Below are 24759 nucleotides of genomic sequence, written 5' to 3' on the forward strand. Positions count from 1 at the left end.
TTTTAACATGAATGCTTTCTTAACCCATTTTGGGCGAGAACCCCTTTTGGTGTTTTTAAGCATTATTGTATACCTTACTTTAGCTATTGAAAAATAGCAGATATACAAGCTCATAGCGCAGCACCGAGTGCCTCGCTACAAGCTTGTAGATCTGCTATTTTTGAAAAATCGTGAAAATGTGGTGCAAATATTTGAATATATTCTTTCAGAGCGAACGTTTTTAACTCGCATCTTTGCTTCTGGGGGGGGGGGGGGGGGGGGGGGGGGTCCCTGGAACAACATATTTTCAGATGGGGGTCCGCAGCCAAATTCTGGGGGTCCTTGACATGAAAAGGGTTGAGCACCACTGACATAGAAACAGAGGTTTTTCAGAAAACTATTAGGATTTAGAAGCCATTTCTCAGGTATAAATGGGTTAAAGACCCATTTTTCGATTGGCTTAAAACCCGTTTGGCATTGTTGGCATATCACCATATAAGGGCATATCACCATATAAGTGCAATACATCTACTGAAAGCTTATTTTGCTTCCCATTTACAAAACAAAACACTTGATTTATCAGCCAATGGCCATCAGTAATCTACTTTTATCAGTCATTTTACAATCTCATTACATTAATTGGTAATGAAACTAATTTATACGATGGCGTCGCTCTCCATGAACACGTTTAACTGATCTGGTTTCTCATGCGAACCCATGTGAGTAACTCTTAATCGTTTACCCGCCAGGAACATAGGAATTTTAAAACGTAGAATCTTGTAGCCTGCCACAAACGGAAAAGCCGTTTTAACAGCGATGTATTCATTAATGCATGTTTTGATATGATCGTATCGAAATCTACCGTCAGTTAGCTTTGTTATGCTTCTGACACAATGGGCGCGGCCATTTTGAAAATGCGCGCGCATCCACTTACATTGCCGGCTCTGGTTTCAGACGGCTTTATCTCACAGAAGCGACATTGCAGAGGACGCTTTGTCCCAGACAAGCGTTTTCAACGGCCTGTAGCAGGCGCTGTGATACTCGCGGTCCACTTTTTCCACCACCGACCGAGAGAACGAGCACCAGCTTCGTCAACACACACGGAATGGTTTCATAGTAAAATGCGATTACGGATATTTGGCTCTTCAAAGTAAGTGTCACGCGTGATTAAACCATGGCAATACGCAATCGAGGGATTAATTAATGGCGGCAGGCTAAGAGTTATGCGGCAAATCCGTTCTACTCTCACCCAACAGGCAGAGGTTGAAGCTGCCACACAGAAATTGGAAAGCGCCAAGATTGAGTCTGAGCTTCGGTTGGACCAGCAGGCTCAGCTGCTTGACATGAGGGCGGCTAAAATCAAGAAACTGGAGGGTATGTCAAAGTTTATCTTTGAAGACCCTATAGTGTCTGGGTGTCTTTCTTTGTTTGTCAGGTTTATAATCATGGCCTGCATTAACTCTTGGAACAGTCGTATAGTAAAAGGAAAGTACGCAACTCATTCCATGCCAATTTTTGCCAAAAACTGAAGCGAATCAGTACACATTATGTATCTCTGGAGTGTTGTGATCAAAATGTGTCAGATTTTTCAGATTTCATTCCAATTGGCTGCAATTAGCTTCCATCATTTGTGGGCTGGGCCCACTTTACAAAAAAAATCACACCCGTGTGAACTGAGTGGTGCAACTCCCCCCGCACCCCCCCCCCCCCCCCCCCCCCCCCCCCCCCCCTCTCTCTCTCATTAGCAGGCAACAGTGCAGCACTATCTCTCTCTCTGGCACAACAGCGCCACTTTTGCCCCTAGTGGTACTCATAGTCACACACATAGTCGCACACATAGGTTAACACGGACATTGCTGTTCCTTGGAGTGGTTGCACCACTCAAAAACAACACACCTAGCTAACTTGATTCATCGCAATTGTTTCATTTACGGATTTGATTGAACTTTGTACATTTTGTACTCCCTCCTAGCCCAGCTCAAAAACATCGCCTACGGCACCAAAGCCTATGTTTTCACACCGGACATCACGGACGACGATGACGTGGCGGACGAGTTCGACGAAACGGTGCACCTGGAGCGCGGCGAGAACCTCCTGGAGATACACATAGGCAACGGCGCGCTCTCCTCGTCGGCCCTGGAGGCTCTCGGCGACCGCGAACCTTCCACGTTCTGCACCCACGCCTTCTATGACTTCGAGCTGCACGCCACGCCGGTGGTGCCCGGCTCGCGGCCGGCGTACGGGTTCACGTCGCAGTACGTGGTGCGCGTGGACGACGTCTTCCTCCAGTACCTCCACACGAGGTCGGTCACGGTGGAGCTCCACCTGGCCAAGGGAATGGACTTCCAGACGGTGGCCGCCGGGCAGCTGCAGCTGCAGCAGTTACTGGAGAAAGACGGGAAGGTTTATGGTGAAGTGCAGCTGGTCGGTGAGTACTCGACACAGACGGACTTCATCCCTCCTCTGGTTCTGTCGCTTGGTGTGGATTAGTTTAAAGTTCAGAGAGAGAGTGGGTTTCGTTGAATTCTTTATGGTTTAATTCTTGAGACTTTTTATCAAGGTATAGCCCGCACAACTCCAAACAGTCTCAAACTACTTGAGCATTCTTACCGGGTGCGCGGTCGGGTAAATAACTTAAATAGACATTTCTCTAAAAGAGAAAACCAGCACTCACGGAACTCATGTTTTAAGGCACTCTTAATTTATTTAATTGTTGACAATTAAATAAATTAAGAGTGCCTTAAAACATGAGTTCCGTGAGTGCTGGTTTTCTCTTTTAGAGAAATGTCTATTTAATTCTTGAGACTGACACGGAACATCGTTAATTCTTGAGACTGACACGGAACATCGATAAGTAGCTCCCTCAGCAGTTATTGCTGTGATGATGTTTATCAATGGCCAGTAGTGGAGTTTGTCATAGTTAGTTTATCATACTGTGCGGCTGCCAGATGGGGAATCTGTCTAACTAGGAATGTAAAGGGAACATAATGTGTGCACTAAATCGTCCCTGGTATAATTCAAAGGAGGAGCAACTGAAATGAATTATGTGTAGAATGTAATTTTTGCCTTTTTTTGCCTCAGGAGTATATGGTGAGGTTCAGTCCTTTGGTTCTGTTGAGTACTGGGCGAGACTGAGGGTACCCATGGAACAGGCCATCCAACTATATAAGGAGAGAGTGAAGGCCCTGGGATATATCAGCACTACACTCAATGAGGAGAAACAGGTACATTATGTAAAGTACTTACTAATGTACCAACAGACATACCTAAACTGTGGTGACATTAGAAAATGTGTGGTATGAAATAGTGAGTAGTCATGATTGCGAACACACTGAGCCATTACTATGTAACCCAGGCAGAACTGTGTGCCTGTCTCTGTGTGTCACGCTGTGACACCACCCGCCCGCCACCAGAGGGCGCAGCTGTATCACACAAAAACACATGCACACACACACACACACACACACACACACACACACACACACACACACACACACACACAGTAGAAAACTTTTTTTTTTAAGAAAAAAAAGGAAACTTACAAAACAATAACTTAAAAAAAGGACATAATTTATTCTGATTGTTGTTATTGCAATTTACGAGCTGCGTTCGCTTCCCGCGTTCGCGCGTCTTACTTGTTATATAATATCGAGTGACGCACCACCTGCACCTGTAGCCTGGCTCCAGTCCTGAATCGCTACCATTAAAAACAATAGTGTGTGTGTTTGTGTGTGTGTGTGTGTGTGTGTGTGTGTGTGTGTGTGTGTGTGTGTGTGTGTGTGTGTGTGTGTGTGTGTGTGTGTGTGTGTGTGTGTGTGTGTGTGTGTGTGTGTGTGTGTGTGTGTGTGTGTGTGTGTGTGTGTGTGTGTGTGTGTGTGTGCAGGGTTCTGTTCAGAATGTATTGTCTCCCAGCTTTCCACAAAATAATAGCAAATGCTCGATAGTGGGCTCGATAAGGACCCGGCTCGATAAGGTGATCGTTATCAATAAAGATTACCGAGCTCCATCCCTAGACTCACTATTGTATGTCGGTGTTACTAAATAAACACACTGCGGAGCTGAGCTGTTGTGCGGACTTCCTCTTCTTCTTTATTGTTCCAGGTAACTGCCAAGTTAAAATGTGTTAAAACTGTATTCATATAGGATACAACCTTAACCCTAACCCCCTGACGCCCACATGCACTGCGTAAAAGAAACACATTAAAACTCTTAATTTGTGTCATGATCTTTTAGGCCTCAGCCACGAACCTCACACCCCAGCCGGCGTCGCCCGGCAGCAGCTCCACCAATGAGCTCGACGTCACGATCCGTTGCTGCTGCGACCTCTCGGCCCAGGGCGGCAGACCGCCGCCCAGCTCTTACGTCGTCTATCGGTTCTTCGATTTCCCCGACCACGACACCCGCGTCGTCCCGGACTGCTGCGAGCCGCGGTTCGACGACCACGTGTCCTACCCGGTGGCCATGGACGCGGACCTGGACGGCTACCTGAAGGCCAAGTCGCTGCAGCTGTACGTGTTTGACGACCAGGAGGAGCAGGTGGACACGTACCTGGGCAAGGCCCAGGTGCCACTGCTCTCGCTGGCCCACGACAAGGCCATCACCGGTAAGTAAGAACGCCTGCTTGACTGACTTAGAGATTTAGCACTTCATCACCATCACCAAGGCAAGGTGATTGCCTGATCGAAGGGCTACATTGAGCTGTTAGTCACAGATTTGATCCCCACAACTCTCATCCCTATTTTTGGAATATAATTATTGGTGAGACGTTGCATTGTGAGCTTGTAGATAGTCCATGTTAGAACATTTTAATTATTTGAAAACAGGGCTTCACCACTCAAACCCTATATATTTGGGTTGACCGGAGTCCCACAGGGGTCTGTACTTCTTGGTCCTCCGCTTTCGTCCACGTACAGTACACCAAACGTCTTACCGCTTGTAAATAGCAGATCTACAGTATAAGCTCACAATGTAATGCATTGCAGCGGAACACATTCTGAGCTTGTAGATCTGCTATAGTTGCCGACTATCCGCTCGCCTATTTTCGTCAAATGTTTGCCTAATATGATATGCACACTGCCCAGAATAGGGAGGCTAAGGTTCATGTCGTCAAGTGGCTAATGTGAGCAATAAACCTGATATAAAACAGTTTTATATCAGATTAACCCGTTTTGGGCGGGAACCCCTTTTGGTGTTAGCATTATGTTATGCTTTAGCTATTGAAAAATAGCAGATCTACAAGCTCATAGCGCGCCACCGAGTGGCGCGCTATAAGCTTGTAGGTCTGCTATTTTTGAAGAATCGTGAAAAGTGACATGAAAGTGTTTGAGAACGACTGACATAGAAAAACATAGCCTTTTCAAGAAAACAGTCAGGATTTAGAAGACATTTGCAGAATCGTTCCCAGGTCAAAATGGGTTAACAGCCTCTCTTTTGTTCCACAGGTGTGTTTGAGTTGATCGACCTGTCCGGGCGCTCCGTCGGCCACATTGAACTCACGCTGAAATGGAAGTTTACGTACCTCCCTCCGCCAGGCTCCACCATGACTGTAGAACAGGCCAAGTTCATCCCGAGAGACAGAGCGGTCAAGTTAACTAATGAGGCCGATGGGACTCGGCGGCACGATGCGAAAGAAGGGAAGAGGGAAGAGAAGAACACGAAAGAAGTTGAACTGAAGGAGGAGGAGGAGGAGGAGAAGGAAACGGAGACAACTCCTCATCTCTCCGCTTCGCTCCCCGCTATGTCGAGCGCAAAGGTAAGAGTGAGGACCTTGAATTAACACATTTTGGACTGAGGTCAATTAAAAAAAAATGGCTTCTAAATCCTAAAATTTTTCTGAAAAACCCATGTTTCTATGTTTCAGTGGTGCTCAACCTTTTTCATGTCAAGGACCCCCAGAATTATCTCTATTGGGCCACGGACCCCATCTCAAAATATGTAATTCCAGGGACCCCCCAGAAGCCAATATTTTAGTTAAAAACGTTTGCTCTGAAAGAATATTCAAAGATTTGCGCCACATTTCCACGATTTTTCAAAAATAGCAGACCTACAAGCTTGTAGATCTGCTATTTTTTTCAATAGCTAAAGCATAACATAATGCTCAAAACACCAAAAGGGGTTCCCGCCCAAAATGGATTAATGATGAATGAGGCAACGTTTAGCTGTTCTTGGAACAGTAATATACTGTGCATGGACATTGATTCAAATATCTTCGACATCCATCATATCAGCTATTGTATGTTGATAGTCTTCAACACAGCCATTCTCTCCTGACTGTATGTTGATAGTCTTCAACACAGCCATTCTCTCCTGACTGTATGTTGATAGTCTTCAACACAGCCATTCTCTCCTGACTGTATGTTGATAGTCTTCAACACAGCCATTCTCTCCTGACTGAGACTCTGTTGTTATCATAGGCTCCGCTACCAAAGCCCAGGCTGAAGCCCCAGACCAAACAAAAAGCGGTTTCTAAGAGAGTGACCTTCATTGACAACACGGCCACAGAGGAGCAGGTGAGACTCCACTGCACAAATGAACCTCGAAGAAACATGTTGCTCTGGGCATGGATGAGGATTATTATTTTTTTTATTCTTTATTTACCCAGGGAAGTAGCTGAGCACAGGTGCTCATTTTCAGCAACGCCCTGCACATAGAAACACACGCACACACATTAAAACCTGGGAGCTGACCAGTACAACCACAGTCTTATACTGTTGGCCACTAAGCAGCTCCAGGGGGAGCAGTTTGGGGGTTCAGTGCCTTGCTCAAGGGCACTTCAGCGGTGTTGGGTGAGTGATGACAATCACTTCCCCACCCAGATTTTTCCTGCCCGTCCGGGGAATCGAACCGGCAACCTTTCGGCAACAAGGGCGCTCCTCTAACCCTTAGGCCACCACTGCCCCCTAAGGATGAGGGGCTACAATGAAATATTGGGTTCCTCGAAAGGACTACATGTGCAATATTCTTTCCAGTTAAAGGCAACGCTTTCCGTTATTTGTTGAATTCTAAGACATCGTTAGGCTATTGGTAGTGTGCTCCACCGACTACACGGACACATAACTTCGCACACAACTTCATTATCCACCATTCTTTGGGTCACGCACGGGCAAGGCATGGGTGTGTACAGGCGGTTCATGCTGCTTCTCTCGGTTAGGTTGCAGAAAGAAGTATGGAGAATGTACCACTAGACAAAGGAGGAAATGCAAAGCTACCACCTGTCAAGGTAAGCTGAAAGACTAACGCAACATGTGATACTTCATTGCATGAGGCCCCCTGAAAATAACTGAATTTCAATGCGTCGCCGTCGCATTGTTCAGCTCAGCAAAGCTGAACTTTTCGAAAGGGGATATTGATCTTGAATTGTAGGAGTTATTTAAAGAGTAACCGTGGAAATGAATTTCGCTCGATAGCAGTTTGCATTGAAATTAACATCACGATAACATTACACATTGATATGCCCTCAAGAGTATCAATCCTTTCCGTATTTTATTAGTTAGTTGTGTCACTTGGCAAAATTGTCAAGGTGCTTCTGTGTGAAACGAGTTTGAGGTGTGTGTGTGTGTGTGTGGGGGGTGGTTTACGTGATATTGCACTGTGTGTGGACCCAGGTTAGCCCAGACGTAACCCCAGCACCTCCACGCGCAGAAGACGTAACCCCAGCACATCCACGCACAGAAGACATAACCCCAACACATCCACGCACAGAAGACGTAACCCCAGCACCTCCACGCGCAGAAGAAAAAGAGGAGCCAGAGGACGAAGACGAGGAGGTGACTCACTTCTCCGAAGGACAGCTGATCCCAAGCGTGAGCGGACCGAGCGCTCGTTCCTACTCGGATGACTCTGAAATTTCAGAAGATATCATTGAAGAAGGTACGTACGCCGGTAGATTTTGATGTTTTGTAAGGTGGTTAACTAAAGGTGTTGTTTACTACGGTAATTACATGTACGCAGCATTATTTATTTACTTGTTGCTATCGGAATTCCCTGGTCATTTCGCAGGCATTTTTCCTTTCTCACATAGCTAAACAGGTAAAAAAACTAAATCAATTTCACACTGGTCGGGTTCTGCAGTACTCCCTCTGAATCTGCGGTGTGTGTGTGTGTGTGTGTGTGTGTGTGTGTGTGTGTGTGTGTGTGTGTGTGTGGGGGGGGGGTTTAGGAAACGGATCTTGTTTGTGCAAATGGACAATGTTTCCTCACGATATTTCCAGAACGACCATAAATATTAAATGATTCTGCCAATAATCTTAACCCATTTAGACCTGAGAAAAGATTCTACAAATGCCTTCTAAATCCTGAAAAACCTATACCCTGTTTCTATATCAGTGGTTCTCAAACATTTTCATGTCAAGGACCCCCAAAAATATATGAATTTGGCCGCCGACCCCCATCTGAAATTATGTTGTTCCCAGAAGCAAAGATTTGAGTTAAAAACGTTCGCTCTGAATGATTATATATTCAAAGATTTGTGCCGCATTATCACAATTTTTTCAAAGAAATAGCAGATCTACAAGCTCGTAGCGCGCCACTCGGTGGCGCGCTATGAGCTTGTAGATCTGCTATTTTTCAATAGCTAAAGCATAACATAATGCTAACACCAAAAGGGGTTCCCGCCCAAAATGGGTTAAGACCGAGATGTTTCCGACTTCATAAATGTTAATGGCGTTGACCTTGTGTATACGTCTTATTCGCCCGACGCAACAATGGTCAATATTAACAGGCTACAGCTGTCCCGTTGCTAATGACTAAAGCAGAGACTGTCTGTTCTAATCAACGTATCACACTCCATTTTGTTTCAATTCTCCCTCCTTCCTAAACAGAGCTCATTGCCAATTCCAGTGCCATCCCTATCTGTTCTGCCTTTTCATACGGAGAGAGCCGGGGGGATCATTGTACCTACTACTCCCTGTTTTAACACAATTTGGGCGGGAACCCCTTTTGGTGTTAGCATTATGTCATGCTTTAGCTATTGAAAAATAGCAGATCTACAAGCTCATAGCGCGCCACCGAGTGGCGCGCTACGAGCTTGTAGATCTGCTATTTTTGAAAAATCATGAAAATGTGCCTTAAATCATTTCATCAGAGTGAAAGTTTTTAACTCAAATCTTTGCTTCTGGGGGGTTCCTGGAACAACATATTTCCAGATGGGGGGTCGGCGGCCAAATACATATAATTATAGGGGTCGTTGACATGAAATATTAAGCACCACTGATACAGAAACATGAGGTATTTCAGAAAACCGTTAGGATTTAGAAGCCATTTTTTAGAATCGGCCTCAGGTCGAAATGGGTTAACCATTTCTCTTTACACATAAATACTTTGTGACTCGTCTCCTTCCTTATCTGAATACCCCCACCGGCCGGCCCGCCATCCCCTTTCCTTCTCGTCCCTCATGACTGTCTCTCCCTCCAGACATCGAGGGGGCTCCCGCCGCCGAGGGGGAGGAGGATCAGAGCATCGGATCGATCCAGTCTGACAGTGATGACTGCATTGTTCCTGGACAGGCGTCTGCGGGGAGGAAGGTGGGTAGAAGCCAGAGCGCAACACACACACTCAAAAAGCCATGACTCTTGTTTACCTCACGCAGTCGGACTGGACCTCAGAGGCATTGTTGTGTGTGTACAAGGATGGAATCAAGGTTACTGGGATTATCCCATTTTGACCTGAGATCAGATTCAAAAAATTGTCTTCTACATCCTGACAGTTTTCTGAAAAAGCTATGTTTTTCTATGTCAGTCGTTCTTCGATTTTTCAAAAATAGCAGACTTACAAGCTCGTGAGCTTGTAGATCTGCTTTTTTTTCTTTTTTTCTTTTTTTTAATATTTTTTTTATTTGGAAAAAGCAGTACAAAAACATAATTTCTATGCGTACATAGGACACAAGTGCAGTTCCCAGGATTTTTTTTTCCACCCCTCTTCCCTCCCTCCCCCTCCAAGTGACTCCATCTCCAGTGTCTCTGTGTCCTTGTTTTCTTCAGGACTACATATGGCATCAGGTCAACACTTAACAGGGGCAAAGGGCAATATCGCTTCAGAGTGTACATTTCAGGAGGAGAAAAAGAAGAAAGAGTGGGCAGACAAAAGAAAAAGACAGACAAAAGAAAAAGACGACAAAAAAAACAACAATCAAGAAACGAAAGTATTTACAATAGATCTGCTATTTTTCAATAGCTAAAGCATAACATAATGCTAACATCAAAAGGGGGTTCCCGGCCAAAATGGATTATTGTATTGTGATATGTAGTACATCGTGTACACAGGGCGCCGGGGTCTGGTGGCAAGGGAGTACACATATACTACACAACAGAGAGGGGGAAGGAAGGAGTTGATCTTCGGTGCCGGAAAACAAAGTTGAACCTTAGTTTATGTTTTGTCAGGGTTATATGATCGATCTGTATATATAGAGGCATTATTCTAAATGTGGTTGGGTTTGACTGGTGAAATAGTGCTAGTTGTTGTTGCAAAAAAAAGTTGCAAAATGAGCCCAAGCAGACCTGCAGAAGAGGTGCAGCACTTAATATGGAGCTCATCTATTTAAAGGGGCATTCCACTTATTTTCAACATTTTACTATGTCATTAATATACCTTAGAGCTGTTGTGTGGAAATAATAAAAAAGTCCCCCCATTCTGTGTTTACTAGAACTAGAGGTCTGAAAAAAATCATTAACATGGTGAAATACATCTTGATGATGTCATCAAGATGTGTTTCACCATGTTAATGATTTTTTTCATACTTACAGTTCTAGGAAACACAGAATGGGGGGACTTTTTTATTATTTCCACACAACAGCTCTAAGGTATATTAATGACATAGTAAAATGTTGAAAATGGGTGGTTTTCCCCTTTAACAGGACAAACTATTACATGTTTTATTTATTTATTTATTTCACTTTGTTGTTGTTGTTGTTGTTTTTTTACCAGGGACAATGCACCAATATATCAATCTGTGCGTTGTATTCCATAAAACAAATACGGAATATAAATGCAATATGGATAAGACCAAAGACCATTATATAATATATCCCACGCTTTGGATTGCTACTCTCTTGCATTTTATTTTTTGTGACATTCACAATGTGAACCACAACACATATGAATGCAGAGACCAATGACATTTAATTGTTAGGTGTAACAGTCCACAAGAAAGTAATTCCATATACTAATGTAGATAATACACAAATGAATCACCATATTCATGCAACCCATGAACTTCCATCCATCCATCCATCTTCAACTGCTTATCCGTAGTCGGGTCACGGTGGCAACAGCTCCACCAGAGAGCTCCAGACTTCCCTCTCCAGAGCAACATTAGTAACTTCCTCCTGGGGGGATCCCGGGCGGTTCCAGGGCCATGTTTAGAGATGTAATCCCTCCACCTGATCCTTGGTCTTCCCTGGGGTCTCCTCCCAGTGGGACGTGCATCGAGGACCGCTCGAGAGGCATCCTAACCAGATGCCCTAATATAACCACCTAAGCTGGCTCCTTTCCAAGCGAAGAAGCAGCAATTCTAACTTTTCTCACCCTATCTCTAAGGCAGGGGTTCTCAACGTTTTTGGCCGGGGACCCCCGAAAATGCTTTGGCAACGTCTCGGGACCCCCGCCCCGCCCCCTCCCGACCCCCAATATAAATCGACTGCTACAATAACCTTAAACCATTTTGGGCGGGAACCCCTTTTGGTGTTTTAAGCATTGTTATAATTTAGCTATTTAAAAATAGCAGATCTACAAGCTCATAGCACGCCACCTAGTGGCGCGCTACGAGCTTGTAGGTCTGCTATTTTTGAAAAATCGTGAAAAAAAAGGGAAAAAAAATCTTTTTTTTTTTTTTTTTTTAAATAATTTGGGGACCCCCTAAAATAATTTGGCGACCCCCCCGAGGGGTCGCGACCCACGGGTTGAGAACCCCTGCTCTAAGGGAGATGCCAGCCACCTGCCGGAGAAAACACATTTTGCCCGCTTGTATCCGTGACCTTGTTCTTTTGGTCACTTCATGACCATAATGTGAGAGTACGAACGAAGATACCTTGTAGACAGACAACTCCAACTTGAACTTTTTAAGTATGTACAGTATACTAATTCCAGTATAAATATCATGTATTTTGAGTAAGAAATAAGGAAAACATGACTATACTAGATAGGGAATGCAACTAAAAGGAATGCTTTGTTGTCCGATAGGGTTCTGCTTAAAATATATTACGTCTTGTGGGCTCACCTTGAGTCACAAATTTGATTACTTTAGACTCGACTAATGCTAACCCTGTACACTAATGACTCGTGACTTCACTTGGACTTAATGTTTAAAACTTGTCACACACAAAGACACAACATCAATTCATATCACCCCACTGACTTCATCAACTAACTAGTAATGCTACAGTATTTAGTCAGAAATCCCGTCAGTGACACCTAGTGTCAGGAGCCTGAACATACAAAATGTATTGTGTTGTAATGGTCAATACTATAGTGCTACACTGTATTACATGTTAACAGTTCTACTGCGTAACCCGTGTTCCCCGCTATTTAATCCATGTGTCGGTGCTGCGTAATACGCTAAACACGCTATTTGTTTAATGTGTTTAATTCGCTGTTTTTTAGTAATTAAAAAGAGCGGATTTGTCGCGGACCTGGTGACGAGGCCGTCGCGTTATGATGACGAAACCGGAAATCAAGTAAATGGTAAATGGTGCATTTATATAGCGCCTTTATCCAAGGCGCTTTACATAGATTGTGCATTACATTCACCCATTCACACACACATTCATACACCGATTGCGGCGGAAGCCATGCAAGGTACCAACCAGCACATCGGGAGCAATTTGGGGTTCAGTGTCTTGCCCAAGGACACTTCGACATGTAGACAGGAGGAGCCGGGATTCGAACCGCCAACCCATGGATCATTGGACGACCTGCTCTACCTCTTGAGCCACAGTCGCCATGCTCTGGGCTGCTAGGGCTTCTGGGAAAATGAGTTCAATGCAAGTGAACGAGGGGGTTGTTTGGACTACAACATGCTGTGCGGGCTGTTTTGGTTTCGCATTGTAATGGCGGCATGTTTTTCTCTTCAACAACAAACCATGGGACTATCTTTTTTTGCTGATCAAAGCTGCAAATCCTTCGGCGTTATGCTCCAAAGGTACTAGATCAATCATGGCAGCCTAGATAGGATGGATAGATTAATCTAAGGCCCCTTAAGAGTACAATGGTTGTGTTCAAACCTGTCCTCAAGGAGGACAGGACAGTACTTAAGTAAAAGTATAAATACTGCAATGTAGAACTACTCTGTTACAAGTAAAACGCTGTCATTCAAAATCTACTTGGGCAAACGTAGAAACGTATTGGCTTAAAAATGTACTTGAAGTACCAAAAGTAAAAGTACTAATTGTGCAGAATGTGCCATTTTAAAGTTTTCAAATGTATAATAATCTTTTGAAAATGGCAGATCTACAAGCTCACAGTGAGCTTATAGATCGGCTATTTTCTTTCTTTTTTTTGTTTTTAGATTTGTTTTTGGCTTTTTGCCTTTATTGATATAGGGAACAGTAGACGGACAGGAAAGGGGGAGAGAGATGGGGGGTGACACGCGGCAAAGGCCGTCGGGCTCGGGAGTGGAACCCCGGTGGCGCGCCGTCCGGCATGGCTTGGCGCCCAGACGCTTGAGCTAACCGTCCGGGATATCAGCTATTTTCAAATGGCCAAAATGTATATATAGGGCTGAAGTTGATAATGTATGTTTTCTAATTATAATCAAAATCTACAAAGTAACTAGTAACTAAAGTTTTCAAATAATTGTAGTGGAGTAAAAGTACAATATTTGCCTCTGTGGAGTAGAAGTACTGGAAATTGGAAAAAGTAAAAAATGCCTCAAAATTGTACTTAAAACCTCTTGAGCCCCATTGCCCCCGCTGGCGGGGGGCAGCGACTGTCCACCTCTGAACAGCTCTCAGCGGGTCAATGGAGACCCAATTGGTCTCCGTTTCCAACTCCGATGTTGCGAATTTACCCCCCTTTACCCCCCTGGGGTTTAACCCATTTTGGACGGGAACCCCTTTTGGTGTTAGCATTATGTTATGCTTTAGCTATTGAAAAATAGCAGATCTACAAGCTCATAGCGCGCCACCGAGTGGCGCGCTACGAGCTTGTAGGTCTGCTATTTTTGAAAAATCGAAGAAACACTGACATAGAAACATAGCTTTTTCAGCTATTTTTTTTTCAGGATGTAGAAGACATTTTTAGAATCTGATCTCAGGTCAGAATGGGTTAAGAGTTAAGTACAGTATACAGTAGTAAATGTACTAGTCCACCACTGATTATGACTATTTTGGGACTCAAGGACTTGGGCTTGCCTTGGGACGTGTCCCTTCGTGAGCTGTGTTCGATTGCGAACGCAGTGAGCACTAACTATGAGACCTAGCAGAACATGTCTGTCTGTGTGTGTGTGTGTCTGTGTGTCACGCTGTAACACCACCCGCCCGCCACCAGAGGGCGCAGCTGTATCACACACACACACACACACACACACACACACACACACAAAACTTAACTTAAAAAAACTTAACTTAAAAAAAAACTTAACTTAAAAAAAAATGAAAAGGAAAACTTTAAAAGACTCTGATTCGTTTCTGGCTCTGAGTGAGCTCTGAACAGGCTGCAACTTTAGAATAATACACTGAAGGAATATGTCTGGAATTGGGGCTGGGGTGGACTGCGGGATATTTCTGTGCATCTCTGTTATATTGTTTTGTTTTGTTTTGTTATGCATTTATTTTGTTGTGTTTTGTCTATGTCTATGTCAGTTTCACATACAAAAGAAATTGAATAAAGTACAAATCATAAAAAACAAAACAAATTAAAGATAACTACAAAAAACAAAAAACACACACGCACGCACACATACACACAAATAACTTAAAATGTTTTTTGACTGAGCTGCTTTCCATGCTCTTCCTCAGCCGGCGCAGTGCCTGCGCGTGGAGATAGCGTCTCTGAGCCTGAGGCCAGAATCCCGGGCGGCCCGGGACCCCAGCGTGGTACGTCTGTTTGTGGAGTACTCCCTCCTGGACCTGCCCTCGGAGGAGACCCCTCTGTCCCTGCCGAAACCCCAACCGGGCAAAAGCAGCCACTATCACTACAGCAACGGTAATATACAACCGCATTACCCACTTCAGCCAAAAACAAAGGCCCTTTGTCTCCTGGACTACAACTGTAGTATTTTGAAATCAATGAATTGACAGACAGGGAGCCAGTGTAAACATCTGAGAACTACCGTGATATGATCCACTTTCTTGGCATTGCTTTGGACTCGAGGAGCAGCATTCTATCTGCAGCTGTCTGGTCAATTTTTAGGGAGGCTTGTAAAGACCCCATTACAGTATGCATGCATAGACACGTTTTTCCAAATCCTACTGAGACATGAAGTACTTTCATCCTTGATATTTGAGGTGATACTAGGCTGACTTTGTAAATGTCTGTGGCTGTCTTGCTGTTGGAACTCAGGTCCGAGTCCATGACTACACCAAGATTTCTTGGTTGTATTGTTGAATATTTCAACAACAATTGCATATGATGAGATCGTGGGTTCTATCTTGAAGAGAGGAAAAACGTTGGGACCTACAATATTTGAATTTATCATGCTATTTATGAAACTCTTAAATGCTAGTCTAAATGCTTAATTAATATTATATATTGCTGTTGACATTAATAGTGAATCATCACTATAGTTGTGGAGTTAAGAGAGTCTATCTATAATGACCAGAAATCCTCATGGTCCGTTTGGGAGTGTTATTATCTGACAGTTACGGATCATACTGTACTTAAAAGTTACTGATGAAAAATGAAAGACTTATTGAAGTTCTATGACCGAAAATATGAATACAGGGAGCTCTATGACAGAAAATATGAATACAGGGAGAGTGTGTTTTTTATGTAAAATAGCAAATTATATTACAGTACTGCATGTTTACATAACTCCCAACCTCTTGGAACCATGGCTTCCCTTCTTTACACAACTCTAAATTTACCAATCAGTATATTGACATATTTGGGAAACACCATTCACCTAGCACATACTGTATGTTGGCTTAAACAAGTAAGACGCGCGAACGCGGGAAGCAAACGCAGCTCGTAAATTGCAAAAACAACAATTGGAATAAATTACGTAATTTTTTAAGGTTTTTTTTTAAGTTCTCTTTTTTTGTGTTTTTAAGATTTTTTTTAAGTTACGTTTTTTTTAAGTTTTTCCTTTTAAAGTTTTTCCTTTTAAGTTTTTTTTTAAGTTAAGTTTTTCCTTTTTAAGTTTTTTTTTTAAGTTAAGTTTTTTTTTAAGTTACGTTTTTTTAAGTTAAGTTTTTTTTAAGTTAAGTTTTGTGCGTGCGTGCGTGCGTGTGTGTGTGTGTGTGCGTGCATGTGTGTGTGTGTTTTTGTGTTTGATACAGCTGCGCCCTCTGGTGGTGGGCGGGTGGTGTTACAGCGTGACAGACACACACACAGACAGACAGACAGACATGATCTGCTGGGTCTCATAGTAAATGCTCACTGCGTTCGCAAACACACCACCAGTGCTGTGCTAATTTTCCTGGTCTAGTCTTGTCTAGTAATGCGTGCGCCGTGCGTGCTTGCTTTGTCCTGTCCTGACTGTCAATGATCCAGCAGGCTGTGCCGTGCCGTTACGTCGTTTCTCCTTCACAGTGATTCACGTGGACGTGGAGAAGAACAGGGCGAGACGAGAGCTGTTGAAGGCGGTCCTCGAGGGACGCAACCCACAAATGGACAGGTACTGGTAGAAAGTGGTCTGACAAGAGAAGTATACGCCTTCTGACTGATCGCAACATCTCCGAAAGATGTTCTTTTATACAGCCTGTTGTCTGTATTTGTAAGTGATGGAAGAAGAGCCGATATATCGGGCCATCATTTAACTTTTCTTTTTTTAAGCTCTATTCGAACACTTGAAAAGAATGGTCGTTCTACAAGCTCGCAATGCGTTGCATGCATCGCCATGGATTGCGAGCTGCTATTTGAAAGGTTTTTCTTACTTGCCCAAAATAGGGATGTCAAGTTGAAAGTGGTTAATAATAAATAAATTGATCAGAAAGTGTTCAAAATCAGTGGGCTAGCTAATCTTAGCCTGGCTAATAAGCCAACGGCTGATTCGGTCTGGCTTATTAGCCAGGCTAAGCTAATCTGGCATCGCCGGTCGGGTTCTAGATAGAAGCCAATTTTTCCTCACAAAATATGTCATTTTCCAGCTCAGACAAAGGAATGCCATTATGTTTGAAAGACATCTTATTGCTTTTGGACTACAAATACCAGTGTTATTTAACCCATTTTGGGCGGGAAACCTTTTGGTGTTTTAAACATTATGTTATAATTTAGCTATTGAAAAATATCAGATCCACAAGCTCATAGCGCGCCACCGAGTGGCGCGCTATGAGCTTGTAGGTCTGCTATTTTTGAAAAATCGTGAAAATATTTATTTCAGAAAACTGGAGATTTTTTTAATATTTTGAGGTCTAAATGGGTTAAAAATGTATGGATTGGCACTTAAATGGCAGTTGAATGGAGTTAGCACTAGTCAACCACCTTCTCAAGCTTCTGGCCCTGGGGTTGTTTTAATGAACAGCATCCGGTTCACCGTGGTGAGCGAGCCGCCAGAGGAGGAGGAACAGGAAAGGGAGTGTGAGGATGTGGGCGTGGCCTATCTCAGAATCCCTGACATCTTGGAGAAGCAGCGGGACCTGATTGAGACCAAGCTGAACGGTTGGTGCACACACACACACACACACACACACACATGTATAGCCTACACCAGGGGTGGGGCAACTTTGACGATGGAGAGGGCCACAATAGTTCCACACTCACTCCAGAGGGCCACATTGCATATAGCAAAAACAGCCGATCTACAAGCTCAAAACGCGTCGCACTGCGACGCGTTTTGAGCTTGTAGATCAGCTGTTTTTGCTATTGTTGTCTCCACCAGGCCGAAGGCATGGGAAGAGAGTATGTTTCGCACTCCGTCCGTTCGTCCCTGTGTCTGTCCGTCTGTGAACAGCTAATCTCCGGCACCGTTAACCCGGTTGATGCCACATTTTGCACACACACTCCCTGGATGCCAACGATGAACCTCTGCCCCACAATTTCCAGAACGGCCTGTTATAGCGCCACCAGGAGGCCAACTTTTGAGTCCAAAAATCCTGCAAATCGTTACACACTATCTCTATAGTCATGTGTTCAAGATGCATCTGTCCGATATTTCATATTCCATCCTAATTGGCTAACATTGGCTTTCAAAGTTTGCAGGATTGACCCTTTGAAACAAAAAGCCTCAAATCGTGAACGCAGCGTGCAATTTACGTGAAATCTTTCACAGACTTTCCTACTAGGCTGAGGAATATATCCCACCCTTTTCACATTGGCCTGTTATAGCGCCACCAACAGGTGGATTTTTGCTAAACACATTTTTGGAACAAAATGCCTCAAATCATCCAATTGCCATCAATGGTGTAAGAATGGCACCTTTTTCACATTGGCCTAGTATAGCGCCACCAGGAGGCCACAACCTGACCTGGTGGAGACCTGTGCCCGAGGGGCACTTTTTCTAGTTTGAACTGAAATCCTGAATAATTTTTTGCTATTTTTAGATTATTTTTTTTTTTAGATTTTTAATTTCAAATGCCTTTAATTATAGTTGTGTTAACTTTATGAACTAAATACAAATACAATGGACGTAGAAAATACAATACAATTCTAATACTAGTCATTCCGCTTGCAATTCTAATACTAGTCATTCAGCTTGCATGTTTGGAATTGTAACAGCTGAAATAATTACTATATCAATACTTGGATATTAACTGCGGGACGCATTAAGTGAAGGTGGGTGCTGGGGGCCACATGTGGCCCCCCGTCTGCCACCTGCCCATCTATGGCCTAAAGTATAGAAATAAATCAATAACTGTTTTGTGTCACAGCATATTATGCAGTGATGTATACTATCTACTATCTCAATCTGGATGTTCCTCTCCTATTCTTCTCCCCTGTCCACACATACTGTAGTATTTGGATCCTACAATAATATTTATGTCTTTCTGATCTCGGAACCTACACTCCCTTTTCTCCTTTTGTATTTGTTCATGACATGTATTAATGTGCATATTCTATGCTCTGTTGATGCATGAATATTTTTTGTTTAGCCTAAATGTACCTCCGTGCTGTCTACATGTCAAGTATTCAAGTATGGTATTTTCCAGTACACTTTTCCAGGTTGTATATCAACTGTACAGCGTACGTCACACTTTTTGCTTTGTTGAGAGCTTCAACAAAGCAAAAAGCATTACAGGCATGCACACAATTACAAAACGAGTACCATGTAATACTTGGCATGTTTTAGGCTTTAGGGTGAGCCGATGTAATAAAATGTGTTCCTGTGTTCCCTCTAGTGGTGGATGCAGAGGACAGCAGCTCGGTGGTAGGAAGTCTAATGGTGTCTGTAGAGGGACTGGAGGCTCTGCAATCCATCATGGAAGACCCGGACCATGACTACACACCTGTCTCCTCTCTGCAGACACTGACTTCAAATGAGTTCTGAAATTAACACTCACAGACCGCCTTTCCACCGGTTGGTTCCCAATGGGAACCTGTTCTTTTTGGTTCTTAGTCCATGAGCCAGAGCTCCAAAAAAAAGCTCTGAATAACTAGACCTATATTAAATTGTTTATAGGATCAATACAAGTAAATAAATACATGATAACCCTTCCACAGTAGTAGCTTTTTCATATTTTCGATTATTTTGCATATTTTCCTACATAGGCTAATGCCTAATTTGCATATTTAAAAATGTAAAATTTCTAATACAATAAATCATTGTCTTTGTGTAAGTACTCAATTGGGGAAGTTTCATTGTGATAACAATCTAATATAGGTATGGTTTTGCCCACTCAATTCATAATTAACGTTCCAATTTTGGAGCTCTGGCTCATGGACTAAGAACTGAACAGGTTCCCATTGGGAACCAACCGGTGGAAAAGGGGCCACAGTGTTGAATACATCGGTACAATACATTGTTTTTCTTCCCACAACTGTTCAATAACTTAATCGCTAATTATTTACAGGGCAACTACTTGAATGATTTGTAACTGTCCTCCTGAATCCTATTGTTATGTTTTCGGATGTTTAACCCCTTTTGGTGTTTTAAACATTATGTTATAATTTAGCTATTGAAAAATAGCAGATCTACAAGCTCATAGCGCGCCACCGAGTGGCGCGCTACGAGCTTGTAGGTCTGCTATTTTTGAAAAATCGTAAAAATATTTATTTCAGAAAACTGGAGGATTTAGAAGATTTTTTTTTAAATGTTGAGGTCAGGCCTGAATGGGTTAAAAAAATCACACCTGTGTGAACTGAGTGGTGCAAATCCCCCTCTCTCTCTCTCATTAGCAGGCAACAGTGCAGCACTATCTCTCTCTCTCTGTTTCTGGCACAACAGCGCCACTTTTGGTACTCATTGGTACTGTTGCTCATAGTCACACAAACACGGTTGTCACACACAAACACGGTTGAACACGGACATTGCTGTTCCTTGGAGTGGTTGCACCACTCAAAAACAAGAGGGTTGCGCACACCCAGTCCCTCGCCACCCTGGGCAGGACCTACGCTGAAAAGACTATCAGCGGAAGTGGCGGAAGTGTTGCGTGTAAGATAACTACGTCACGCGGTGCGGCTGTGTTTACTAGTCCCCACCCAATGATCATTTCAGCGGGAATACATTTTCGGGAACACAACGCGGCAATTGGTCAAAAAACGTTAACTTCCGGGGGGGGGGGGGTTACACGGCGGAAGTCCTGCCTTAGATAGCTTATTTGTCCTAGGTTGTGACCAGGCTCTTCTTTTTCGCAGTTAAGTGAGCCTGGGACCGAGGCTAGTCCCTCGCCGGTGCTGGACAAAGATACAGTACATAGATACAGTGTAAATGAAAGGGAAGTCCGCACAACAGCTCTGCTCCACAGTGTTTTATTTATTTAAACACCGACATATAGTGACGTTTCGCCATGACTGGCCTTCATCAGGTGTGTTGGGATATCTCATGAAAATCTGACATATCACATACTGTAAAACACACTGTTTTACATAGAGAGAGAGGGGGGGGGGGGGGGTGTTATAGTGTTAGGATGGCCATGCCCCTCAAAATGGAACGATAGGATTCAAGTTAAAAATCAACAAATCCTTTAAGGATTTAACCACGTGTCTGTTACCTGGGCCTTTCATACACCGTCTCCACACCTTAGCGCAAAACGGTTTTAAGCTGCGCACTTCTTAAGCTGCGCGCAGCTTAAATTCTGAGTTTTTAGACAGCTGGTGGATGGAAAAGAAGCTCCACCTCCGCGGAAGACTTGAGCGGAGGAGAGCGTTTCCGGGAATCTGGCCGTCGCGCAAGTCTTCGGCGGAGGTGGAGCTTAATTTCCATCCACCAGCTGTCTAAAAACTCAAGCTTTAAGCTGCGCGCAGCCGAGAACGTGCGCAGCTCTTTCGACCGTGTGGCAGCACCTATAGAATAGGCGAACATCAAGCTTGCAGATTGACTATTTTCGCTGAAGAGATTTGGTGTGGAGAGTAAAAAGGAGGGGGCACCCCATAGGGCACCCGTTGGAGACTATAGCCTACCTGTAGGCCTATATCGAAAACAACTTTAAAAACAATGGATATTTCTTTAATGCAGTTTACGAAACACAGAATAACTTTGGCCTTCTGTTGTTTTTGTAAGACATACACTTGAACTGTTGAATACTGTATATCCTCAGATGTGAAATAGTTATATTTTTTACTCATAGTATTTTGTCAGATTCACTGCATGATACTGCAGATGTTAGGATTACAGTTGTGCGTCTGTAGCCTAGTAACTGTACATAATAGATGGTTCTCAAATGGCATTCGATGATTGCAGCTTGTGAAAGTCTAAATGTACTTGTGTGCATTGTAATTTGAATATTTTTTTTTACTACTGTGTATGTGTGTATGTGCTGCAATTAAAAACTTAAGTTAAAGTTTTGAGTAGAAACTGTTACACATTTTTGTTTCAACTTGGAAGTTGATATTATTTTGTATTTTCATTTAGCAATAAACAGATTAGTTTACAATAGGCCTTGAACGCAAATAAAATAATCTAGGTTAATCTTAGCACAGTGAACTGGTAATAAATAATGTGAGGGGGTATTTTTGCAGTATGCTAGTATTGTGCATGGCATTTCTCTGCTAAGTTTGATGAATTCAAGCACCATCCTTTGTCCTGATTTGATTTTTGATTGAAATATTTATTAACAGTTTGCAGAATTACAGTACATTTCAAGCACAAACTCAATACAAAGACTGTTAACTGTGAGTGGACGACCCAATTAAGCATTATACTTGTTTACAAGAGGGTCCAGAGTACTCCAGACGCAAATAGACACTTCTATATAGTCAAAGAACAGAACAGGAATTCATCATAGATTGAAGTATTTATTAACAGTTTGCAGAATGGGTACATTTCACATGAAAGCACAACTCAATACGAAGACTGATACTGTGGACGACACACTGATAAAGCATTACACTTGTTTGTTTACAACAGGGTCCACCATTTTCAATTAATCAGAACTTTTAGAGACGTACACTTCTATATAAAAAACAGGAAATCATGTATTGTAAGGAAAATCCATTGATGATTTTATGGTCAAAACTACTTTATAAATCGGGCATTATTTGTATCGTGACTAATGAGTGGATATATCAGTTTATCAACCTACTCAATATAACGCACACAACAACATGACACATCCAGTTTTTTTAGAAACAAGTGAAAAACGTAAACAACCGGAAGTAATTTCCTTCCCAAGTTCCCATTGCCTGAAGGGATTGCACTATGACTGGTTCATTTGTTGTCAGTAGCAACAGTTGGTAAAATGGTAAATAAATTGATTTAACATCGATATCGATGATCGAATAAATTGAACATTTCGAGGGGACATCATTGTCCAATTTCGTTTATTATAGCCGGACAATGGACAAGATGACCTGAAAAAAACAGTCTGCCTAAAGCCAGCGGTTGCTGGGACAACCAACCAAAGTAGCCAATCACAGCGCTACTAACCGGCCCTCCGGGCTATGGGGTCTAAGACCGCACGGCCCACCCATTCATGTTTTGCAACGCACATTTAGTGGGCGTGGTCTGGCGTTAAGCTCATCCTCTCCCATTCACGAAACGAAGATGCGCTCAGAAATGACGTCACTCGCTCGCCGACAAAGCGCCAGGAGCGCCCTGAGCGCAACTGCGCTACGCAACGTCTGCGCAATAATAGTAGCTGTCACTCAAAGGACATTTAAATGGCCACTACTACACACGACTGTATTTTGTACAACGACAACAACACTGTTGTTGTTTAATACGTGAATATCTTTGTAACCAGGCCTCTGTTTTGTAATTGTTATTTTATTTTATTGTATTTTATTTTCCAATACGTTCCGCTGCTGCCATTTCTGTTCCTTGTTGTTGTTCGAGAAGAATTCAACATGAGCAGCGAAGAGGACGACTTTTTGCAGAAAGCAAGGATTGCATTTGAAGATCTGTGTCGAGCTTTAAACATGGACGAGGAGGCCAGCAACGAAGCATGGAAGACCTATGAAAACATAAGTAGAAATTTCACGTTAGAGGTAAATCATTTTAATAGCTTAATAAATGTTCATTCCTATACGCCGCGTACGGTACGGTGCAACCACCGGCTTTTATTTCCTGCTCGTTGCATCACTCGAGTATATTGGAGTGCAATTAAGTCATTAAGTGAATCAGTGGAGTCGATCTACAGACCTGTTATTGGTACTCCAATACGAATAGATACTGACAGTACAGTTTATTGTCTTGTAAATACTGTATTATAATAAATATGGGTGAACAAAGAAAGACCACTAGAGGGTAGGATTTCCAACATGGTGGCTGGTGCGCACAGTGACGGACAGTCGGACACTCACTGACCCCATTTGACCTCCTGTGCCCAAAATGTCAGATGATATGTCCCCCACTTTGCTTAGTATAAAGTATCTCCCCTCTCTTCACCCTGTTTCTGTTCTCTCTCTCTCTCACTCACACACACACACACACACACACACACACACACACACACACACAGGGGAGTGAGCTGCATTGGCTGGCCTGTGCCCTCTATGTGGCATGCAGATCTTCGGTGCCAACCGTTGGCAAGGGCACGTCGGAGGGGAACTACGTCTCTCTGACCAAGATCCTGCGCTGCTCAGAACAGAGGTAAGACCCATCCACAATAATACACCTGCACAGTCACCCTCAAATCTATCATCCATCCATCTTCAACGCTTTATCCGTAGTCACTAGTCGGGTCGTGGGGGTCTCCACCAGAGAGCTCCAGTCTTCCCTTTCCGGCGCAAACATTAGTAACTTCATTCTGGGGGATCCTGAGGCGTTCCCTGACTATTTTGGTCCGTAGATATATCTATCATAAACAATAAAACCCTGAATGCAAATGTGTTATTATTGCTATTGAAAAATAGCAGATCTACACGCTCATAGCGCGGCACCGAGTGCTGCACTACGAGCTTGTAGATCTGCTATTTATTGAAAAATCTTGAAAATGTGGTGCAACATATTTTCAGATGAGGGTCGGCGGCCAAATACATAGCCTATATTTGTTCGGGGGTCCTTGACATGAAAATGTTTGAGAAAGACTGACATAGAAACATGAGGTTTTTCAGAAAACTATCAGGATATTAGAAGACATTTTGTGGAATCGA

General features: G+C 43.2%; 2 protein-coding genes across 3 annotated transcripts in view; both read left to right on the forward strand.

Moving 5' to 3' along the window:
• rpgrip1l (RPGRIP1 like) overlaps positions 1 to 20117 on the forward strand; it is a 33140-nt gene extending 13023 nt beyond the window's left edge. Inside the window, exons 15-27 of the mRNA XM_079501884.1 lie at positions 1236 to 1353; positions 1952 to 2407; positions 3061 to 3203; positions 4213 to 4582; positions 5421 to 5731; positions 6393 to 6488; positions 7130 to 7198; positions 7584 to 7848; positions 9391 to 9500; positions 14928 to 15114; positions 16663 to 16747; positions 17594 to 17730; positions 19407 to 20117. Coding sequence (XP_079358010.1) covers positions 1236 to 1353; positions 1952 to 2407; positions 3061 to 3203; positions 4213 to 4582; positions 5421 to 5731; positions 6393 to 6488; positions 7130 to 7198; positions 7584 to 7848; positions 9391 to 9500; positions 14928 to 15114; positions 16663 to 16747; positions 17594 to 17730; positions 19407 to 19555 — 2496 coding nt within the window. The 3' untranslated portion in view covers positions 19556 to 20117. The remainder of the gene's footprint in view (positions 1 to 1235; positions 1354 to 1951; positions 2408 to 3060; positions 3204 to 4212; positions 4583 to 5420; positions 5732 to 6392; positions 6489 to 7129; positions 7199 to 7583; positions 7849 to 9390; positions 9501 to 14927; positions 15115 to 16662; positions 16748 to 17593; positions 17731 to 19406) is intronic.
• A 3209-nt stretch (positions 20118 to 23326) lies between these two features.
• rbl2 (retinoblastoma-like 2 (p130)) overlaps positions 23327 to 24759 on the forward strand; it is a 36121-nt gene continuing 34688 nt past the window's right edge. For both annotated transcript variants that reach the window (XM_079501885.1, XM_079501886.1), the window contains exons 1-2: positions 23327 to 23652; positions 24126 to 24256. In XM_079501885.1, the coding sequence (XP_079358011.1) occupies positions 23512 to 23652; positions 24126 to 24256 (272 nt within the window). In that variant the 5' untranslated portion in view covers positions 23327 to 23511. The remainder of the gene's footprint in view (positions 23653 to 24125; positions 24257 to 24759) is intronic.

The sequence above is a fragment of the Electrona antarctica genome (genome assembly GCF_951216825.1).
Source record: "Electrona antarctica genome assembly, chromosome: 5".
Lineage (NCBI taxonomy): Eukaryota > Metazoa > Chordata > Actinopteri > Myctophiformes > Myctophidae > Electrona > Electrona antarctica.